At 33.1% G+C, this 18867-nt stretch overlaps 2 protein-coding genes across 5 annotated transcripts in view; both read right to left on the reverse strand.

Moving 5' to 3' along the window:
* Positions 1–14350, reverse strand: part of LOC125646857 (mucin-2-like) — a 26031-nt gene extending 11681 nt beyond the window's left edge. The window contains exons 1-11 of the mRNA XM_056141935.1: positions 14184–14350; positions 13698–13716; positions 13434–13506; positions 12513–12527; positions 12261–12275; positions 9192–9206; positions 6051–6182; positions 4705–4800; positions 2630–2644; positions 871–885; positions 697–711 (exon numbers count right to left, since the gene is read on the reverse strand). Coding sequence (XP_055997910.1) covers positions 697–711; positions 871–885; positions 2630–2644; positions 4705–4800; positions 6051–6182; positions 9192–9206; positions 12261–12275; positions 12513–12527; positions 13434–13506; positions 13698–13716; positions 14184–14350 — 577 coding nt within the window. The remainder of the gene's footprint in view (positions 1–696; positions 712–870; positions 886–2629; positions 2645–4704; positions 4801–6050; positions 6183–9191; positions 9207–12260; positions 12276–12512; positions 12528–13433; positions 13507–13697; positions 13717–14183) is intronic.
* Positions 13435–18867, reverse strand: part of LOC130046419 (uncharacterized) — an 18800-nt gene continuing 13367 nt past the window's right edge. Inside the window, exons 6-11 of one of the 4 annotated variants that reach the window (XM_056140103.1) lie at positions 18402–18416; positions 18049–18063; positions 15372–15386; positions 14657–14937; positions 14184–14198; positions 13435–13716 (exon numbers count right to left, since the gene is read on the reverse strand). In XM_056140103.1, coding sequence (XP_055996078.1) covers positions 14870–14937; positions 15372–15386; positions 18049–18063; positions 18402–18416 — 113 coding nt within the window. In that variant the 3' untranslated portion in view covers positions 13435–13716; positions 14184–14198; positions 14657–14869. Of the gene's footprint in view, positions 13717–14183; positions 14199–14656; positions 14938–15371; positions 15387–17770; positions 18064–18401; positions 18417–18867 lie in introns of those variants that run through there. The other 3 variants (XM_056140104.1, XM_056140105.1, XM_056140102.1) reach the window with 3 other exon arrangements.

The raw sequence follows: 18867 nt of genomic DNA on the forward strand, positions 1-18867 counted from the left end.
CCACTTTGCTCAATATGTGCACTAGAACCAGAAACAATTAAACACGTCTTTTTTATTGTCCTTCTGTCTCTACACTGTGGACAAAATTATCAGATTGGATTTTTCAAAAATCAGGTTTTTTAAAAATGGGATTAATGTACAAACTGTTGGTTTTGGTTTTCCAGAAAAAGAACGCATGTTTTTAAACTTTATAATCCCCTTAGCAAAGAGATACAAATTTCAAAATTCAAGAAAAATGTCAATATTGTTTTTGATGATGTTTTGAAATGTTCATATGATTACTACATTTTAAAGGAAAAATTTACAGAACAAATATTTTACAAAAAGAAATCGTCTAAATGAAAATGTCTTTCAATTGATGATATCGGTTTTTCTTTTTTTCCCCCTTTTTTAACAATAAATTATATATATATATATATATATATATATATACATACATACAATCTTACAATCTATCTTCAAATGCAAGATATTTTGCTTCATTCCCTTAATAGGTGCCGCTATAACCCGAAACGATAAAGAGTGCAAAACGTATCGATACCGTGACGGCGGGCTGATCCATACTTCAAAATGATGATTTATTGAACAATTAGTAGTACATTTTCACTTTTCCAATAAGATATGTGTATTTTGATGCGTTATTCGTGAATATTGCTGTATTAATAATATATGAATTTATATATCAACCAAACTTACTTTCAGTCGTTGGAGCTGAAAAATATAGTCTGGAGAATGAAGTGTAGCTAATAACAAGCTAATCGGTAAATTAATAGGTTATTCATTTACATTTACTGTAATCAAGAATGTATTACATATACATTTTAGCGAATTATAGCATCATTACATTACTTTTAAGGTAGAGTAACTTACGTCTTGTAGTCGTACCTAAAATGATAATTATTATCAATGGTTATCTTGAGTGTTCAACAGAATTTTAATTTCTGTCTAAACTTGATTATCCTTTAGGGTTACGCATGATTAATTTACGCAACTACTTATGCATGAAACTAGTAGTCCTGTAATTATAATTTAATTTCCGGTGTAACAAACAATATGACTGGTTGAATGATTCTCATAAAATCAATTAAATCACTTTTAAAGTAATTCCACCCCTCTAGAATTATAGGTTCAATCTTATATTTGATTGTTGATACTTCAAATAATATATCTTAGTAACAAATAAAAATGATAAAATAAGTATGTTGCGATATTAATAAAAAAACATTATCCCGTAGCACACATATATCTATTATCAACGTCAGAAAATCGCAATTTTCCTTAAACAGCATTATCAACCTTTCACAAAAATTGTTATAACGATATAAAAGTATTCATAACAATTTCATAAAACTGTTTCTTTAAAAAATATACAAAATATTTTTGAAAAATAAAGGAAATGTATCGCATAATGGACTTGATAAATAATTTAATGAAAACAGAGTTAATACCCTTGGATTCAATACTTTGAAACATATAATTGATTATTCAAATATAACTCAGACTTTTGAAATATTTTATGGTTAACAAGACTTTATACAATATCTATTGAAAAAGAGTACAACAAAATTTATGTTCCTTTCATGCATAAATCCTATCAAATCATTGACTTTTCAAAATCTTATGACGTCATAGGAAGGTGGAACTACCACCATCTGCTTTTATTTTATTTTCATGGCTAGAGACGTCAAAATACAAAAGTTTGATATTGCTCCGCGTGACAATAAATTCATAATTTTGTGTAGATATGAATAATTTAAGGTATCTCACTACACTAAAGCTTATACTCTTTATGACACTGCGTCACAAGATGGCAATTTAAATGTTTTGTGAAATTATTTGTATCGATCGATTTTGTTGTCTATCATCATAGCTCAGTGGTGAAGGATGGTGAACCGCAGATCTCGAGTTCAAATTCCCCAGTCTTTTGTTCATATGTGTTGAAATATTTTTTTTTGTAAATCATGTTTTTATCCAAATTTGCATATTTTCTGCCTTTTTGGCATATATACTTATTATATATCATCAAATCTTTTATGATTAAACCAATTCGTACTGATTTGAGAAACTATTTCAGGGTGTAATGAGCCACTTTAAATGAAGTAAGATATTCTTTTAAAAGTTGAATTACATGGAATTAATAAATCAATGATTTGTTTTATCTCTCTTTTTGATTGTGTGGACCATGAGGTTAACGTAGAAAATGTATTAGTTAGGTTAAATCGGATGCTATAGAGAGATCTCAACTTGCGAATGCACAGATTTTCACCGGAGCCAATCGGAACATCGCTCGGCCTTTTCCGTCAAGTCAAGAAAAAAAGAGGTATTTTCTTTTCAACATAGAATATTTGTTAGAATCACACGCCTATCATGCAGCCTATATACTACGTATTGCAATTCTCTTTTAAAGGACAGCAAATTGTTTACATCATAAACCATGATATGCGTTAGACGCGATATTTCATTTTTCTGCATCATATGAAATATCAAAAACACAAAAGAATAACGAACAAATCAGATTATTCTTGAATGAAACCCGATGATGGAATGAGTACATTGTGATAATACATTTCTTGACTGAACAAGTTATTTGCAAATAAATCAATAGGAAATTGAAAATGTGGAAACTTACTATCAGTTGTTGGAACTGGAAAAGAAACACAAATTGATGTACATAGGACATTCATGAATTAAACATTGTTCTTGGTTGCATTTCATGATCAAGATATAAGGCTCACAGTGGGTGTGACATATCAACAGGGTATAATTTCAAAATGTATATTTTTGCTATGTTATTAGATTTCAAAAGAGAGTTAAATGCATGTAGGAGTTTGGCATACCTTTATCTTCAGCAAGCAGTTTACCGACAGAGCTACCACGGTAACATGTGATTAATCTATTTCATTGTATGAAACAAAATGCAATGCCAGTAAACGACGCATGATTTTTGTTTCCTCATAATGTATCAGCTGAAGCGAATGCAACCTATCACTTGGAAACTTTATTTCAAGATGTAGGGATTCCATCGTACGATTATACATCATCAAATAATGCGAGACGAGAGGCACTGCGCACGTGTCAGATTTGTAAACAATTTATCATGCCAATTTTAAAGAAAATTCATTATAAAAATCTCATCTGATTTGCGTAATTATTACTTTATTACACTTACAATTTTGGCACTCTGGTTTTCCTTTTAGCTCTTACAATTGTATTGTTATTTCGAATTTCCAAAATTTCGGCTTGAACATCACTGAAGAGACATTATTTGTCGAAAAGCGCATCTGGTGCATCAAAATTGGTACCGTATAAGTTTTATATTACAGTACTTCGGGTCATTCATGAAACTATGTAATGTTTTAAAACAAATGAAGGGTAGTTTTTCACATCAGTTTCCATCTTTCTCAGCAACCCGATTATGCTCTGCATTCGTCGTTTCCTGTTCGAGCATTTGACCATTGCGTCTGAGGCATGGCGGTTTATACAAAACGCTCATTGTAGGTATGCTCAGCCTCTCAAGCAATACTCCCTCGTTCATTCTGCTGAATTTTTCCTCAGATCTTTTAAAGAATTATATTTAGTTATACAGATAGGTGTTTAATTCGTGCATACTTGGATAGTTTAAAATTGCCGTCAGTTACATCTTGTATTGCTTTAAAGAAACTAAGTATGGTGTCAATTGATTTGAAATGATCGAAAATACCATTAGCAAGAGTTATCAGGAGACGACGTAGCTGGCCAAGAAAGGTGACTTTAATTCATTTAAATCATTCAGGTGACTGATGAAACACTCTTTCAAATGACAACATAAACAAGTGAAGATAACGAACAGCAAACCTATAAAGAATACAAAATTAACAGAAGGGCAAACACGGTCCCCTGGAGATACTAGAGATGAAATTAGGTGCTAAGGAGAAGTGCGCATCCCCTGTTGACTGGTCACACTCGCCTTGAGTCCTATATCTTGATCAGATCTAAATACACGGAGTAATACGTAGTCAAAATCAGCATGTAAAGAAGAACGTAACAATTCATATGAAACGCATCAGACAGTATTCGACTTTCTGGCAATTCTGCCATTTTTTGCATCAACTTAGACTTTATAATTTATAGCGCCTGATGATTACTGCTAAATTAATATATGAATTCACAGGGGCAAAGCCCGTTTTGGGCCTGAACTCTGTGATACTATAAATATAGAAAGGGTTCTAACTCTGACCCAGATAAAAAAAAAAAAACAACTACCCGCTCGCTTCAAATGCCTAAAAAATCAGAAAGTATGTGCAATATGCGTAATTGCCGGTCTCCTTGCATAGATTAATGTTTTAATTATTTGCATGCCAAAGTTCAAGCCACAAGTTCTTACAATAACAGAGATATACATCATTGTTCTCTCGATTTCACTTCTTTATTTTTAACGTCTACACGAAGAACATTATTAAATTATGAGGAAGTCGTGATTTTATTTGTATATACAATAAGTTTTTGTTTCGATGCAATCAAATCAGGGACAACAATTTTCGAGAAGGTGTGCTTGACCATATCAAAGTCCATTGGATCAAAATAGATAGCGAAGGTTAAAGTTTTTGAAAAGTTGGTCAAAGATGCCTTTCAAACTACGTACTAGTACGCAACAGTTTATTAATTTCAAACCCATATTTCTATATAGTGCATGTATGTTCATTTCATTATATTTTGTATAGATACCTGTTGGTAGAGCACACACACAGTTATGCGTATGACCATGATGACATTGACCAATTAATCCAGACGGACAAAAACAATGGTTGTTATCCATACACACTGAAAGAAAGAAAACATTACTCTGTAAATGGCTGAACAAGGTCAAAACAATACACCACTCGTGGTTGTATGCTACAGCTTCTACCATGTCTTCTTCAATACCTAACCTATATTGATTTAGAAATATAAGTTTTCGCTCTCGTGCCATTGAAAAATTTGATTGCCCAGCCGTGATAAATCAAATATTGCCACGCTTTCTGTGAGGAAAAAGAGTTGCGCACATAGCTGCTGTGATACAGGCATTTTCAATTTAATATATAATGTAACAGTAAGGTTTACGTCCTATTCCAGAATTTGACGTCACAATATGTGAAGTGTCGTAAATTCTGACTTATCCATGACGTTCTAGGCCGTAGCAGTGCGGTTTCTTTATCGTCCCAACGCCGACCATGGCAAGGAACATCCGGTGAAGATTAAGGTACCATCCGAAAGACCCGAGACTTTAACTTCCAAAGCAGGGGGCTTGTCGAAGGAACAATCACCCTATCTATATATCCTCAGAAGGACAGAAAGACTATGGATTGACTTGCAATAACAGATATTGTCTATTTTGGACTGTCCTCTATATGGCAGCAACAGCAAATTCCCAATGTTCTCTGGCTTAAGAAAAAAGTGTTTCATGCATTGTATGATCAATTCAAGTAATAGTGGCATAGTGAAATGTATAATTCTTCTAAAGACCTTAATTATATTATACCATGTATACAAAAATCATGTTTTGAAAATATTTACTACCAAAACAACTAATGAAAACATTTTGTAAATTCAGAACTTGCAATACCAAACTACCTACAGAAACGGGTAGATAGTGTGGTCAATCCAGAGAAAATAGACTATGTCAGCTATGCAATATGAAAAAGATGGGAGATGAATTTTCATTATTTATTCAATTGTAATGATGATTATCTAAAACAATCAAGTGCTTTGCTCATGGCAAGCTATTACTATAAGAACCCAAATATTTATTAATTTGAGCAACATTTGAACACATAAAACAGAAGTAAATTAATCAATTTAAGTAAATTCATCAAAATTATTCCTGAGAGAGTATGTTCTCCAGGTTAATTGATCCATCTATGGACAACATTATATTATAGTTTGTCTCTTTTTTTTTAATTCTACCTTTACCCGCCACTTACATCTATATTATGTTCCTTCTGTTTACTTCTCTATACTGTAATCTAGTTTAAGATAATAAAGATATTGTCATTATCTATTTCAATGTTGTGCTTCTAACGTCTTCTACTGACCTGTACATTGACATGTAGAGGAATATCCATTGAATTTACAGTGAGGATACCGTTGGCTTTGTAAGGGACAAATGTGTCCCGTGCAGTCAGCTCCAGAACGACAAGTCGTGGGTAGAGGCGCAGCAGAAGTGGCTGGAATGTAGTACAGTTAGTAATAATCAATTAAATTAATATGACATGCACTTAATTTGTCTACAAAACACATATCATGAGATTTTAAAATCCATATATGTATGGAGAATTCTGTTCAGTGACCCATACTGATTCTTGAATTTATTGATCGTTGTTCAATCGTTACCGAAAACATACAACCAATATACAATAAAGGTTTAAAAATTTAGAATCTGTCCATCAAACGAAATCCAAGAAACACAACGTGTGTATCATATGAAATGCGGTTGATCTCCGTGCAATATATACGAAAGGATGGTTGTGTAAATAAAATGTGGACTCCAAAATATTCTATAGAACTTATAGGAAATTTGATACCAAAAAACTTTTCTCAAATCAACAACATCAAAACGTACAACATTTCACACTTTACACAATCATTCCTCACAATAGATTAAATACTAGACCTATTGATCATAGACAGTTGATTTTTCAATAAATATAGAAAACGGAAACATTCATATTTTGTGATCAGTCATTAAAATTAATTTGTTGAACACCACTCTCATTCTACGCAAAAGTATCCTGAAGTTGATATTGCCTGATCCTACCTCTGGTGTGTCCAGGGTTCCATGTTTGCTCAACTCTCTATTTTGTAATGTTTATAGGAATTATGATATTGATCACTGTTCGTTATCTTCACCTTTCATCTAGTTCCTAATCGACAATATTTTCGTAGTCTTTGGTGATCAGGTCTTCCAACAGTCTGTTGGTATTCCCATGGGCAGGAAATTCGTTCCATTCTTAGCTGGTCTGGGTTGTTTTTATTCTGACAGGATATAATTTATTGAAAGCATCTACACGAGAAGAAAAAAATTCTTGCTGTAGCCTTCATTTCGACATTCGACGACGTGTTATCTACGAACAATAATCATTTACCTTCATATGTTGATTCGATATATCCATGTTAATTCGAAATAAACAAACCACAGAGTCTTTCACATCTGTTTCATACTTTGATATTTCATTGAACATAGATGGTAAATAGCAAACTAACAACTCAACTCAACATTATGACAAAAAGGATGACTTCAGCATGTCCATCGTCAACTTTTCATGTTTATGTAGCAATATTCCAGTACTGAAAATATCCAATATTTACTAGATGGCTAAATGTCGTAAATACTATCTATTCATAATTAACTATAATTGATAATCATATACATGTGACATCATTATGCATTAAATCGGGATCGGAATTCATAAGATTCGTATTCGTTTCTTATCCACCGCTAGCCTTATATCTTGATCAGGTAAACAGAGTCATTCGTAGTCAAAATCAGCGTCTAAAGAACGACCTAACAATTGGTATGAAGAGATTAGACAGCAGTTGACCCAATAACAGGTTGTATTGTTAGATTAGATCGTTAAAACAACAATATAATTTGCGAACTGCTGAATTTAAACAAGACTGTTGAAACTCCTGAAATATCAACTTATTTGTCAGTAGTCTGCCTTGATTTAAAAACTGATTATACGCAAAACAAACTCTTGAATATCGAATCAGTTGAAGACATAAACACCATATGCAAGATAATGGAATATAACTACAAAATATGAAAAGTTGACTATGGAGAAGTTAAAGTAATCCTGTCTGGCATAAAGTTGAGTTGTTAGGTGCTGTTCAATAAAATATCCAAGTACATGTATGAAACACATGTGGAAGACTTTTTAGTGTCGTGTTCACTGGGATATATGGAATCGACACATGAATAAAAATGGATAGTTAGTATAAAAATAATAATAATAAAATGTCGATATATCTAAATGTCGAGTTGAAGGCTACAGCAAGATACTTTTTTCGTCTCATGCAGAAGCTTTAAATAAATTCTCCCTCGTAAGAGTATAAAAACGAACGATCACAATTCGTGCCCATGGGAATTCCAACACACTGTTGGAAGACCTGATAACCATATACTACGTATATATTTTCAATAAGGAACTCAGTCTCTTTTTTATATCAGCGACTGTTTCATCACCAAAACGACCGGTATCAGAGATAAAAGTCAAAGGTTTTTCTATGAAAAGAGTCCTGTGCCATGGTAGTTTTTGGTTCGATGAAGAACCTTCATTGTATGGCCATGACAGTCATGTACTGGTTAAAAGTCGTGGCATTACACCTACACCTGCTAACTATGAGTGAACAGTTTTCAGATATTTTCGAAAACAATAAACGCTCAAAGGCAAATTACGTTATCAATGTTATTTTTCATCATGAAAGGTGAAGATAACGAACAGTGATCAATCTCATAACTCCTATAAGCAATACAAAATAAATAGTTGGGCAAACACAGACCCCTAGACACACCAGAGGTGTGATCAGGTGCTTAGGAGGAGTAAGCATCCCCTGTCAACCGGTCACACCCGCCGTGAGCCCTATATCCTGATCAGGTAAACGGAGTTAACCGTAGTCAAAATCAGTGTGCCAAGAACGGCCTAACAATCGGTATGAAACACGTCAGACAGCATTTGACCTATTGATAGGTTGCATTGACGAACTAGATCGTTATAACAACCACAGAATTTGCGAAATGCCGACTTCAATCGAGGTTGTTGAAACCCGTGTACCATTAACTTGTTTGTTAGTAGCTTGCCTCGATTTAAAAACTGACTATACGCAGATATCGAATCAGTTGAGAGATATAAACATCATATGCAGGAGATAATGGGATATTGCTATATAAATATGTGTCGCGTAGAACCAGACCAGAAAAGGTAAAATCGTGTAGAATGCAATAAAACGTAACGGCCGGTTGATTGAAATTTCATACCAATCAAAAACACTTATTATGTTTCAATGAGTAACCCAGACAATTTTCAAAAATAAACTAAGACATAGCAAATATTATTTAACAATACAGTTTCTTTTTTCCCATTATCATAATTTCAGTATATGTATTTTGATAACTTCGGAGAGAACGCTGTTCTATTGATCTTTCATATGAATTCATGAATATTAATCAAACTTACTTTCAGTTGTTGGAGCTGAAAAAGATGCAGAGTTGAAAATGAACAAGCATTCTGAGAGTGTTGCATAAGCAATACATGTCCCCCTACCAGCACTCCCATTTATTGACGGGTGTTATATTCAAGATAATGTACATTTAATGTTGTTTGACCTTGAACTGTAACTTAAAACATTCGTATCAAGTCACCATTTTTACCAATATCGAATTAGTTTGATGTTTCGTTATTCATACATATGACACATGTAGTTTTTATCAGAGATGAAATTCTCTTATTATATGATTACTAAATTGAATTCACAAAGACGTAGCATATATTATATATGTCACTTTGTACATCTGGGTTTGATAACTATAGTTCTAAAACTCGGTACTCCGTCATTCTGCAACATACTGTTTGCCATGTTTTGATGCAGTTCACATGAAATCTGGGTCACCGTTTTTGCAACAACAACAAATACATGAGGGAAATAATCGTGCAAACGGATCAAAAACCAACACACCGATATAACATTCAGAATTGCATTTTTTTAATTGGTTTTTGTACACATAATAAAGTACATGAATACAACAAGTCATATATAATTATCATTATGTGCATGGATAGAGATAGTGAGAAAAAGAGAGAGGCATGTTTTAAGTAAATAGTAAGTTCCATCTGTTCCATTGAGTATCATTTTTTTTCTTTTCACCATTCTTATATGCTATATATTTGTGTGTTTCATAAAATAATTTCATTTGTGATATTGCAGCAGGCAAGTTTAAGGGTTTCTTAGTGCATCTTGCAGTATAGACATAATACTTCAGAAATAAATGATAGTGCTTTGTATATCACTATTATTTTCAATACAAGCTAAAATAAAGGATTTCTTTGCAATTGTAATCTGTCGCTCAGTCTTATTTTCTAAAAATTGTTTGAATTCTACAAGAAATAGTTGTAAACAATCACATTCCCATAAAATATGTTCTATTGTTTTCTCCTCAGAGTGACAAAAGTTGCAATATTTAGAATCTATTCTTTTTATTTTGAACAATAATGAATTTGTTGCTAAAATTTTGTTTATAATTCTGTACTGAAACCAGTGGAGCTTACAGTCTTTTGTCACTCTGAAGGGTATTTTGTGGATTATTTTCCATTCCCTGTCGTCTACATCTAAAAGCTCACTCCATTTCTTTTTGCCAGCTGAGATCGAGTTATTTTTATTAAGAATTTCATAGAACAATTTTGATTTGTAACCAATGTTTCTAAGAGAGATTCTTTACTGCCATCAAGAATAAGTGAAGTGTCATCAGCCAACTGGGAAATCTTTTCTACATTGTTTACAGTAATAACTTTAATACTTTTGTTTAATCTAATCTGAATAGCTAATATTTCTGCACAAATTAAAAAAATATATACGGTGACAAAGGGTCACCTTGTCTACACAGAATTGCATTTTAATTACCTTTAAATGACTTCGTAATACTACTTGCTATCAACTGTTCAAATGCCAATTTTAAATAGGCCTTCCCGTGATTTCGACTGAAGGAATACGATAAATATAGATCTATGCTTACTGAGTACTACAGACTCACCCGCCTACACTTTACGTCTACATCCGTGATTAACATATTTGATAAATATTTTCATTTATGTGTGCCTTTAGCGATTAATGAACTTGAAATGTTGAATTTTTACATAATCAGCGACCCAGTTTCGTCGTCTGCATCTATTCAGATGTCATACTTTCAATAGAATCAAATCAGATCTTCTCTAACCGTTACACTGGAAAAAGATCTGACAGCATTGCATTTGAGGTCGTGTTATTTTACCTTTCACACTTGACCAATCAAATGACGGGTTGTGCTAACATGAAAGGTTTGCTGTTACATCGGAACATGCTTGGTAATTGTCATACTCATGTCAAATATTACCGAGAATCGAAGAAGATGGAGGCAGCCATGAGCGATGTTAGAACACCAAATAAAATATATTTCAACTATAATGGATGTATAATATCTAAGATCTTCCTTTAATGATGATCGCTTCAGTAAATTCATTCCTGATTTGTCCTTGATTCAAACTACAGAATGATTTAAACGAATCCTAGCAAGCATAACGGGGAAAAAGTATATATATATATATATATATATATATATATATATATATATATATATATGAGATAAATGAAATATATATGAGATAGATGAGCACCCCCCAGAATTACGACACCGGAAATGAGCTAAAATCGGGGCCTTAATTTTAACGCTGTTTCAAGTCACAAACAGATCAGACTGGATTCGCCCGGTGCACAGAAGCCTGCTAACCGATGCCATAGCCGAAAATCGCGTGAAAATCGCTTCATGAATGAGTTTTAGGCGTTTAATTGAAAATAAGTGACAACAATGGAGCTTTTCTATTGTGACGTCACAGTCGTCTCTTAGATGTGCGAACAATGGTAACTATATGTATGTGAACCTACAGTCAAGCCTATCAGTCAATTGATATGGATGTAACTTGTTATTCACTTTGACGATTCATTTCTTTGTTATGCTTGAACTTGATTGAAATTGATGTATACAACTATTCATTTACTAAGAAGGTAAACAATTGATTGCGGTTCATTTACAATGTTTGATATTTCATTGTCAGACCAGAATTTGTATGAACGAGCGAGATATTGACCACTTGTTGGGAAAAGTAAATGTAGATTACAGTCGCGGTAGCTCAGTGGTAGAGAGTTCGCTTCGTAACTTGGAGGTCGCGAGTTCGAACCCCGCTCGTGCCATGGTCGTGTCGAACCTAAGACATAAATATAGGTAGTGATTGCTCCTTCGCCAAACGCTCGGCATTTAGAAATGAGAATCACGGGTCTATCGGATATGACCTTAAAAACGGAGGTCCCGTGTCGCTGCAGGCGATGGTTAAAGAATACTCACGGTGCTGAGCGCTAAGCATAGGTCTAAATTTGTGGTATTTCACCTACAGCTGATGACGTCTTAATGTGAGTAAAAAAATGAGGGGACGCCAAACAAAGAGGCAAACAATAGTACGTGTTATTACGTGAATTATGATCTTATTGAAGCAACTTACCAGCAGTGGACGTACCTACAAAATGGTGTGTATATATATATATATATATATATATATATATGTATATATATATGGGTTTTTTTGTTTTAACATTTTACAGGTTCCTGATATATATATATATATATATATATATATATATATATATATATGTATGTATATAGTTTTTTTGTTTTAACATTTTACAGGTTCCTGACAAGTACATATTTTACGAATTTTGCGCTATTACAATAGGAATAAGAAAGAATAACTTGCGTATTGTTGTCGTAGCTGAAATGAAAATATCACATATCAGTACATCATACTACTTGAGCACATACATATGTAGGTAATATTTTATCATGTAGGTCATTTATACGTTGATCTCAGCATTTCAAATCATAGATACAAAACCATCAGTTATTATTAACAATAAATATCATTGATATCAAAACCATTGAAATCTAAAATATTGATAGCATTGATGCTAAATTACACGGCAGGAAACAATACCTAGCGGCTTGGGATCATGGTTAAGGCAGTGAAAGGTTTCCTTATCTCTCGTTTATATTTCGTTTTAATTGATAGATTAACACTTTGATCTGTTTCGTTTCTCTCGATGTCTTTTCGCATTTTACAGGTATCCAACATTACATTCCAACGTTTTGTAAATTCTAGGGTCATTACATCATATCTAAAAAGAAGATATAACTTACGTGTTGATGTCGTAGCTAAACAATTATATAGCACTGCTTATATCGACTGGTGGCTTTGTCACTTTAAACTAATTACACTTACATGTACATAGCTCTCTTTGATGTATCTAGAGCGTAATATGTCCCAAACCTTTCGATATTGTATACCAATACTATGGTTAAGTGTTTCCTTCATTCATTAAATTACCAATTTAATGTAGATGTGAAGAAATATCTTCATTGACGTACTAGACTAACTATCTTTATTCTCTCTGACAAGATGTAATTTTGTATAGACAGTCTGTTCCATTGTCGTGAATACAAATCATCAGATGCAATTCCATATTGTCACATTTCATTTAACGTTATTCACTGTATAATAATATTGCTCTGTTAATGGTATTCTATATGAATCCATATACATGTACATTATTTGTCGAAATGCGCATCTGGTGCATCAAAATTGGTACCGTATAAGTTTTACATGTATAAACGAACTTACTTTCAGTTGTTGAAGCTGAAAATAAGATATAGACGTTGAGTGGAGAATGAATTCGTAAGAAGTTAATTAAACGCTAATAAGTCTGTAGAATTATGATATGATTTAGGTTATATTTCATGTCGATTTATTTCGTTTCGTTATAGTAAATTTTGTTCGAATTCGTTTTATCTTTTATTTTAGCACTTTACTGGTTCCTAGCATTACAAGTACATATTTTACGATTTTGGAAGTTTGAGCTATAACAAATATATAAAAAAGAATAACTTGCGTATTGTTGTCGTAGCTAAAAAAAAAAAAAAAAAAAAAAAAAAAACATATTACATATCAGTACATTAATTTACTTGAGTACATACATATGTAGTTAATATTTTATCATGTATATCATTTATACGTTGATCGCAACATTTCAAATCATAGATACATAACCATCAGCTATTATAAACAGTAAATATTGATATCAAAACCATTGAAATCTAAAATATTGATAGCATTGATGCTAAATTACACGGCAGGAAACAATACCTAGCGGCTTGGGATCATGGTTAAGGCAGTGAAAGGTTTCCTTATCTCTCGTTTATATTTCGTTTTAATTGATAGATTAACACTTTGATCTGTTTCGTTTCTCTCGATTTTTTTTTTTTTTTTTTTTTGATTTTTTTTTTTTGCATTTTACAGGTATCCAACATTACATTCTTGTGTTTTGCAAATTTTAGGGCCATTACATCATTTCTAGAAGAAGATATAACTTACCTGTTGTTGTCGTAGCTAAAAAGTAAAATAGCACTAATATACTGACTTGTCACTCTGTCACACCGATTTTCACTTGAAGCTAATTCCGCAATGATGTATCTAGAGCGTAATATGTCCCAAACCTTTCGACATTGTATACCAATACTATGGTTAACTGTTTGCTTCATTCATTAAATGACAAATTTAATGCAGATATGAAGACATCTCCTCACTGACGTACTAGACTAATTATCTTTATTCTCTCTGACAAGATGTAATTTTGTATAGACAGTCTGTTCCATTGTCGTGAATACAAATCATCAGATGCAATTCCATATTGTCACATTTCATTTAACGTTATTCACTGTATAATAATATTGCTCTGTTAATGGTATTCTATATGAATCCATATACATGTACATTATTTGTCGAAATGCGCATCTGGTGCATCAAAATTGGTACCGTATAAGTTTTACATGTATAAACGAACTTACTTTCAGTTGTTGAAGCTGAAAATAAGATAAAGACGTTGAGTGGAGAATGAATTAGTAAGAAGTTAATTAAACGCTAATAAATCTGTTGAATTATGACATGATATACGGTATATTTTATCTCGATTTATTTTGTTTCGTTAAATTTTGCTTGTTTTTTCTTTCTATTTATATTTCATGTTTTGTTTAGCATTTTACTGACTACTAGTACATATTTTACGACTTTTGGAAGTTTGAGATATAAAGATAAATAGGAAAGAATAACTTGCGTATTGTTGTCGTAGCTGAAACAAAAATATCACATATCAGTACAGTACACTACTTCAGCACATACCTATGTAGGTAATATTTTATCATGAACTTCATTTATACGTTGATCTCAGCATTTCAAATCATTGATACAAAACCATCAGTTATTATAAGCAATAAATATCATTGGTGTCAAAACCATTGAAATCTGAAATATGTATAGCATTGCATCAATCTAGAGAACACAGTAGGAAACAATGCTTAGCAGCTTAGGATCATGGTTAAGGCAAAGACTCGTATATTACATCTCGTTTCTATTTCGTTTTAATTGATATACAATGTACATATTTCCGCTTTGGTTCCATTTCTCTCGATGTCTGTTCGCATTTTACAGGTAGTCAACATTGAATTCTTAAGTTTTGCAAATCTTAGGATCATTACAGCATATCTAAAAGCAAATATAACTTACCTGTTGTTGTCGTAGCTAAAAAGTGAAATAGCATTGGTTATACTGAACTGTGACTCTGTCACACCGAGTTTCATTTTAAAGGGACATGATCTCTTTACACAACCAGTATTTTGAATACAAGGGAGAACAAGTACAAGGTGTCACAGAATATCTGATACATTTTTTTAAATACGTCATTACATAAAAGATTAAAAGTTGTAAACTGTAGCTCAATTAAGGAGGAATGCTACACCAGATATAGGTATAGGGCTCACGGCAGGTGTGACCGGTCGACAGGGAATGTTTACTCCTCCTAGGCACCTGATCCCACCTCTGGTATATCCAGGGGTCCGTGTTTGTCCAACTTTTTATTTTGTATTGCTTGTGGGATTTATGAGATAGATCACTGTTCGTTATCTTCACTTTTCACCAGAGAAATTTGATATGGACGAAAAGTGAAGGATGTGTACAACAATATTTTTAAATTGAAAACTTTCAAATTTACTTTATTTAGTCAAAAATTTGCAGTTTTAGTAGAAAGCAATCTGGGTAAAACTTCAAAACAAACCCTATTGGACTCGAACCCGCGATCTACAGTTCAGCTGTCGACGTGCTATCCTACTAAGCTACTCAGTTAAGTAATAATTTTTGAAAGGAATATAGAAATAATGCTGATATTTATATTTTCATTCATGTTTTAAAAGGAAGTCAGTCATTATGAAGATATAGAGTACCTCCTTAAAAGGTGAATCCATCAAATAATGTTCAGCTGAAAACTTCGGGAAAATATATACTTTCCTGTGCATTATGGTGTCACAAAATTGCATATATTTAAATGATCAAACTTAATTCCATGCATGATGAATCTGTCAAGGGAACAGGCTTCTTCTGTTTTAAAACTGTACTACCAAACACAGTCCCCAGTGACTGTGATAAGTATAATGAGAAAACAATACCCTGAGGTAAAACAACTCAGCAAGCAACAAATTTTTCGATTAGTCATAAGATTTGAAAAATTGGGATCCGTACAAGACAGCAGACATTTCAATGAAGTCAGTCAAAAAGGAGGACACCATACAGGAGGTGAGAAAAATGAAGAAACTCCTCAAAGGATTTCTTAGAAAAATGTCATAGGATGTGAGCGACAGTTATATGCAGCAGATCAAGCGTACACATAATCTGAAAATTTGATCTCCATTTGAAACCATATAAAATATCCATTATGCAACATATCGAACAAAGTGATTTTGAAAGTCCCCTTATTTCTGCACACTGATTCTGACTACGGATTACTCCGTTTACATGATCGGGATATAGGGCTCACGGCGGGTACGACCAGTCGACAGGGGATGGTTACTCCTCCTAGGCACCTGATCCCACCTCTGATATATTCAGGGGTCCGTATTTGCCCAACTCTATTTTGTATTACTTTTGGGAGTTATGAGAATTATCACTGCTAGTTATTTTCACCTTTTCATGAAGAACAACATTGAAATTGTTGATGACAGACATTTCGTGTTCTGATGAAGCACATTTCTACCTAAATGGCACTGTAAATAGGGAAAATGCGTGTTACTGGAGTAGTGAGAAACCAAATCTGTATCTGGAGAAACCCTTGAATGGGGAACAAGTGACAGTTTGGGCTGTTTTGAGTTCAAAGGGGGTAACCGGACCTTCCTTCTTTGAAAACAAGATGGTGACAGTGACCAGCATTCATTACCTTGAAGTTCTTTTTAAAAATCCTTCCCATTTTATTAAAAAAAAGAGAGAGGCATAAATCCAAAGGGAATCTGTTTTCAACAGGATGGGGCGACCAAACACACTACCCGAGTTTTACAGATTGGTTGCATGAAACATTTGATGGAATCTTCAATTTTTTTTCAAAACCCCAAATGTATGCTTCCCCCCCCCCTCATTCCACTAACCTGAACCCTTTCGATCTCTTTTTATGGGGGTATTTGAAAGATTGGGTATACAATCCACAGCCAGACTTTGTAGCAGAACTCGAATTCTCAATTTGGAAAGAAATGCGGAGGATTTCAGATGAGACAGCATCTGCTGTCAGAAGGTTCACACACCGACTGGATATTGTTACTGCTAAAAAGGATGTCATTTAGAGCATATTCTGTAAATTTGTTGGGATTTTTTAAATATCACTTACTCTGTAATTAACATATGCATGGTTTTTAATTTTATATGTATATTCATACAAATACATTTGGTTTGTTGTTAGGAAAACATAATCAAAAGTTAATCAAAGAGGAAATGGTATCAGATATTCTGGGACACCCTGTTTCCTTGTGTACTGTATATGTAATCTTCTGAGTATTTACACACACAGTCCCCAAGCTTTATCTATCAGCTTTAAAACTTGAAGTGAAATTAGCTGATGTACGAGTTTAGTACAATGAACACAATGCTCTTGTTTTACAATAACATGTAGAAATGTATGTTTATGAAGAATACACAATTATCAAAACACGTGTACATATTTTAAAGAACACTGGAAGCAAAGTATCCGGTCGTAACTGGACGTCGAACCCCATGGATCGTGCATTATGGGCGCAATCACCCACCCATTCATGCATGCATCATCTTCTAACTTCATGTATATCCTGTGTTTTGAGGAGATAAAAATAAATTATTGAGACGTTTAGCCTCGTTTCATTATTAGTGACTGTATCAAAAGATAACTTACGTGTTGTCGGTGGTGCTACAAAATGTGAGTACAATGCATGTATATCTGGTTAAAAATAAATATCATTCATATTACAAAAGTTTACACCATTTGCTGACTGATAAACGTAGAGTATTATTCGGGGAAATACAGGTCATTTACAATGAGCTCAAATAGATATGGATCAAATGAACAACACTATAATATTGTACTCAGTTACTGAATTGGCGTGGTACCATTTTGTTTCCTTAGATTACCATAGTCATTGCATGTGCTGTTGACGGTTTCGTTCAATTAAAAAAATTATATTGTGGAAAAAACACGTTGCTGTATAAAAAGGATTTCAAAATAATCCATATCCTGGCAAAACTTACGTTCAGTTGTTGGGGCTGAAAAAGAAAGGTATAAAATCGCCAAGGCTCGGGAAATATCAAAACCGCTAACTCATTTCATATGCCCTAAGCACTCGTTCAAGATCCGCTATATCAAATATTAATCAAGATTTTCGCACATAAATAACAAGATTATCGATTATACAGCTATATTTTTGCATATAGATAACAAGATTATCGAATTAAAATCAATATTTTTGAATACAGATAACAAGGTTATCGAATGTAAAATATCGCAACATTTTACACACACCATAAACGTCATTACATTATACTCTCTGAAAGTGAGGATATTTTACGTGCTGTTGTCATACCTAATACAAATATAATACAATTACAGCTATGGTGAGAGTTTTAACAATAATGTTCATTCCATGCTTTCTTTAAATTTGTTGTTTTATGACCAATTTGAAAAAATTCACATTTCAATTCACCATTACAATGAACA

Source organism: Ostrea edulis, chromosome 6 (assembly GCF_947568905.1).
Source record: "Ostrea edulis chromosome 6, xbOstEdul1.1, whole genome shotgun sequence".
Classification (NCBI taxonomy): Eukaryota; Metazoa; Mollusca; class Bivalvia; order Ostreida; family Ostreidae; genus Ostrea; species Ostrea edulis.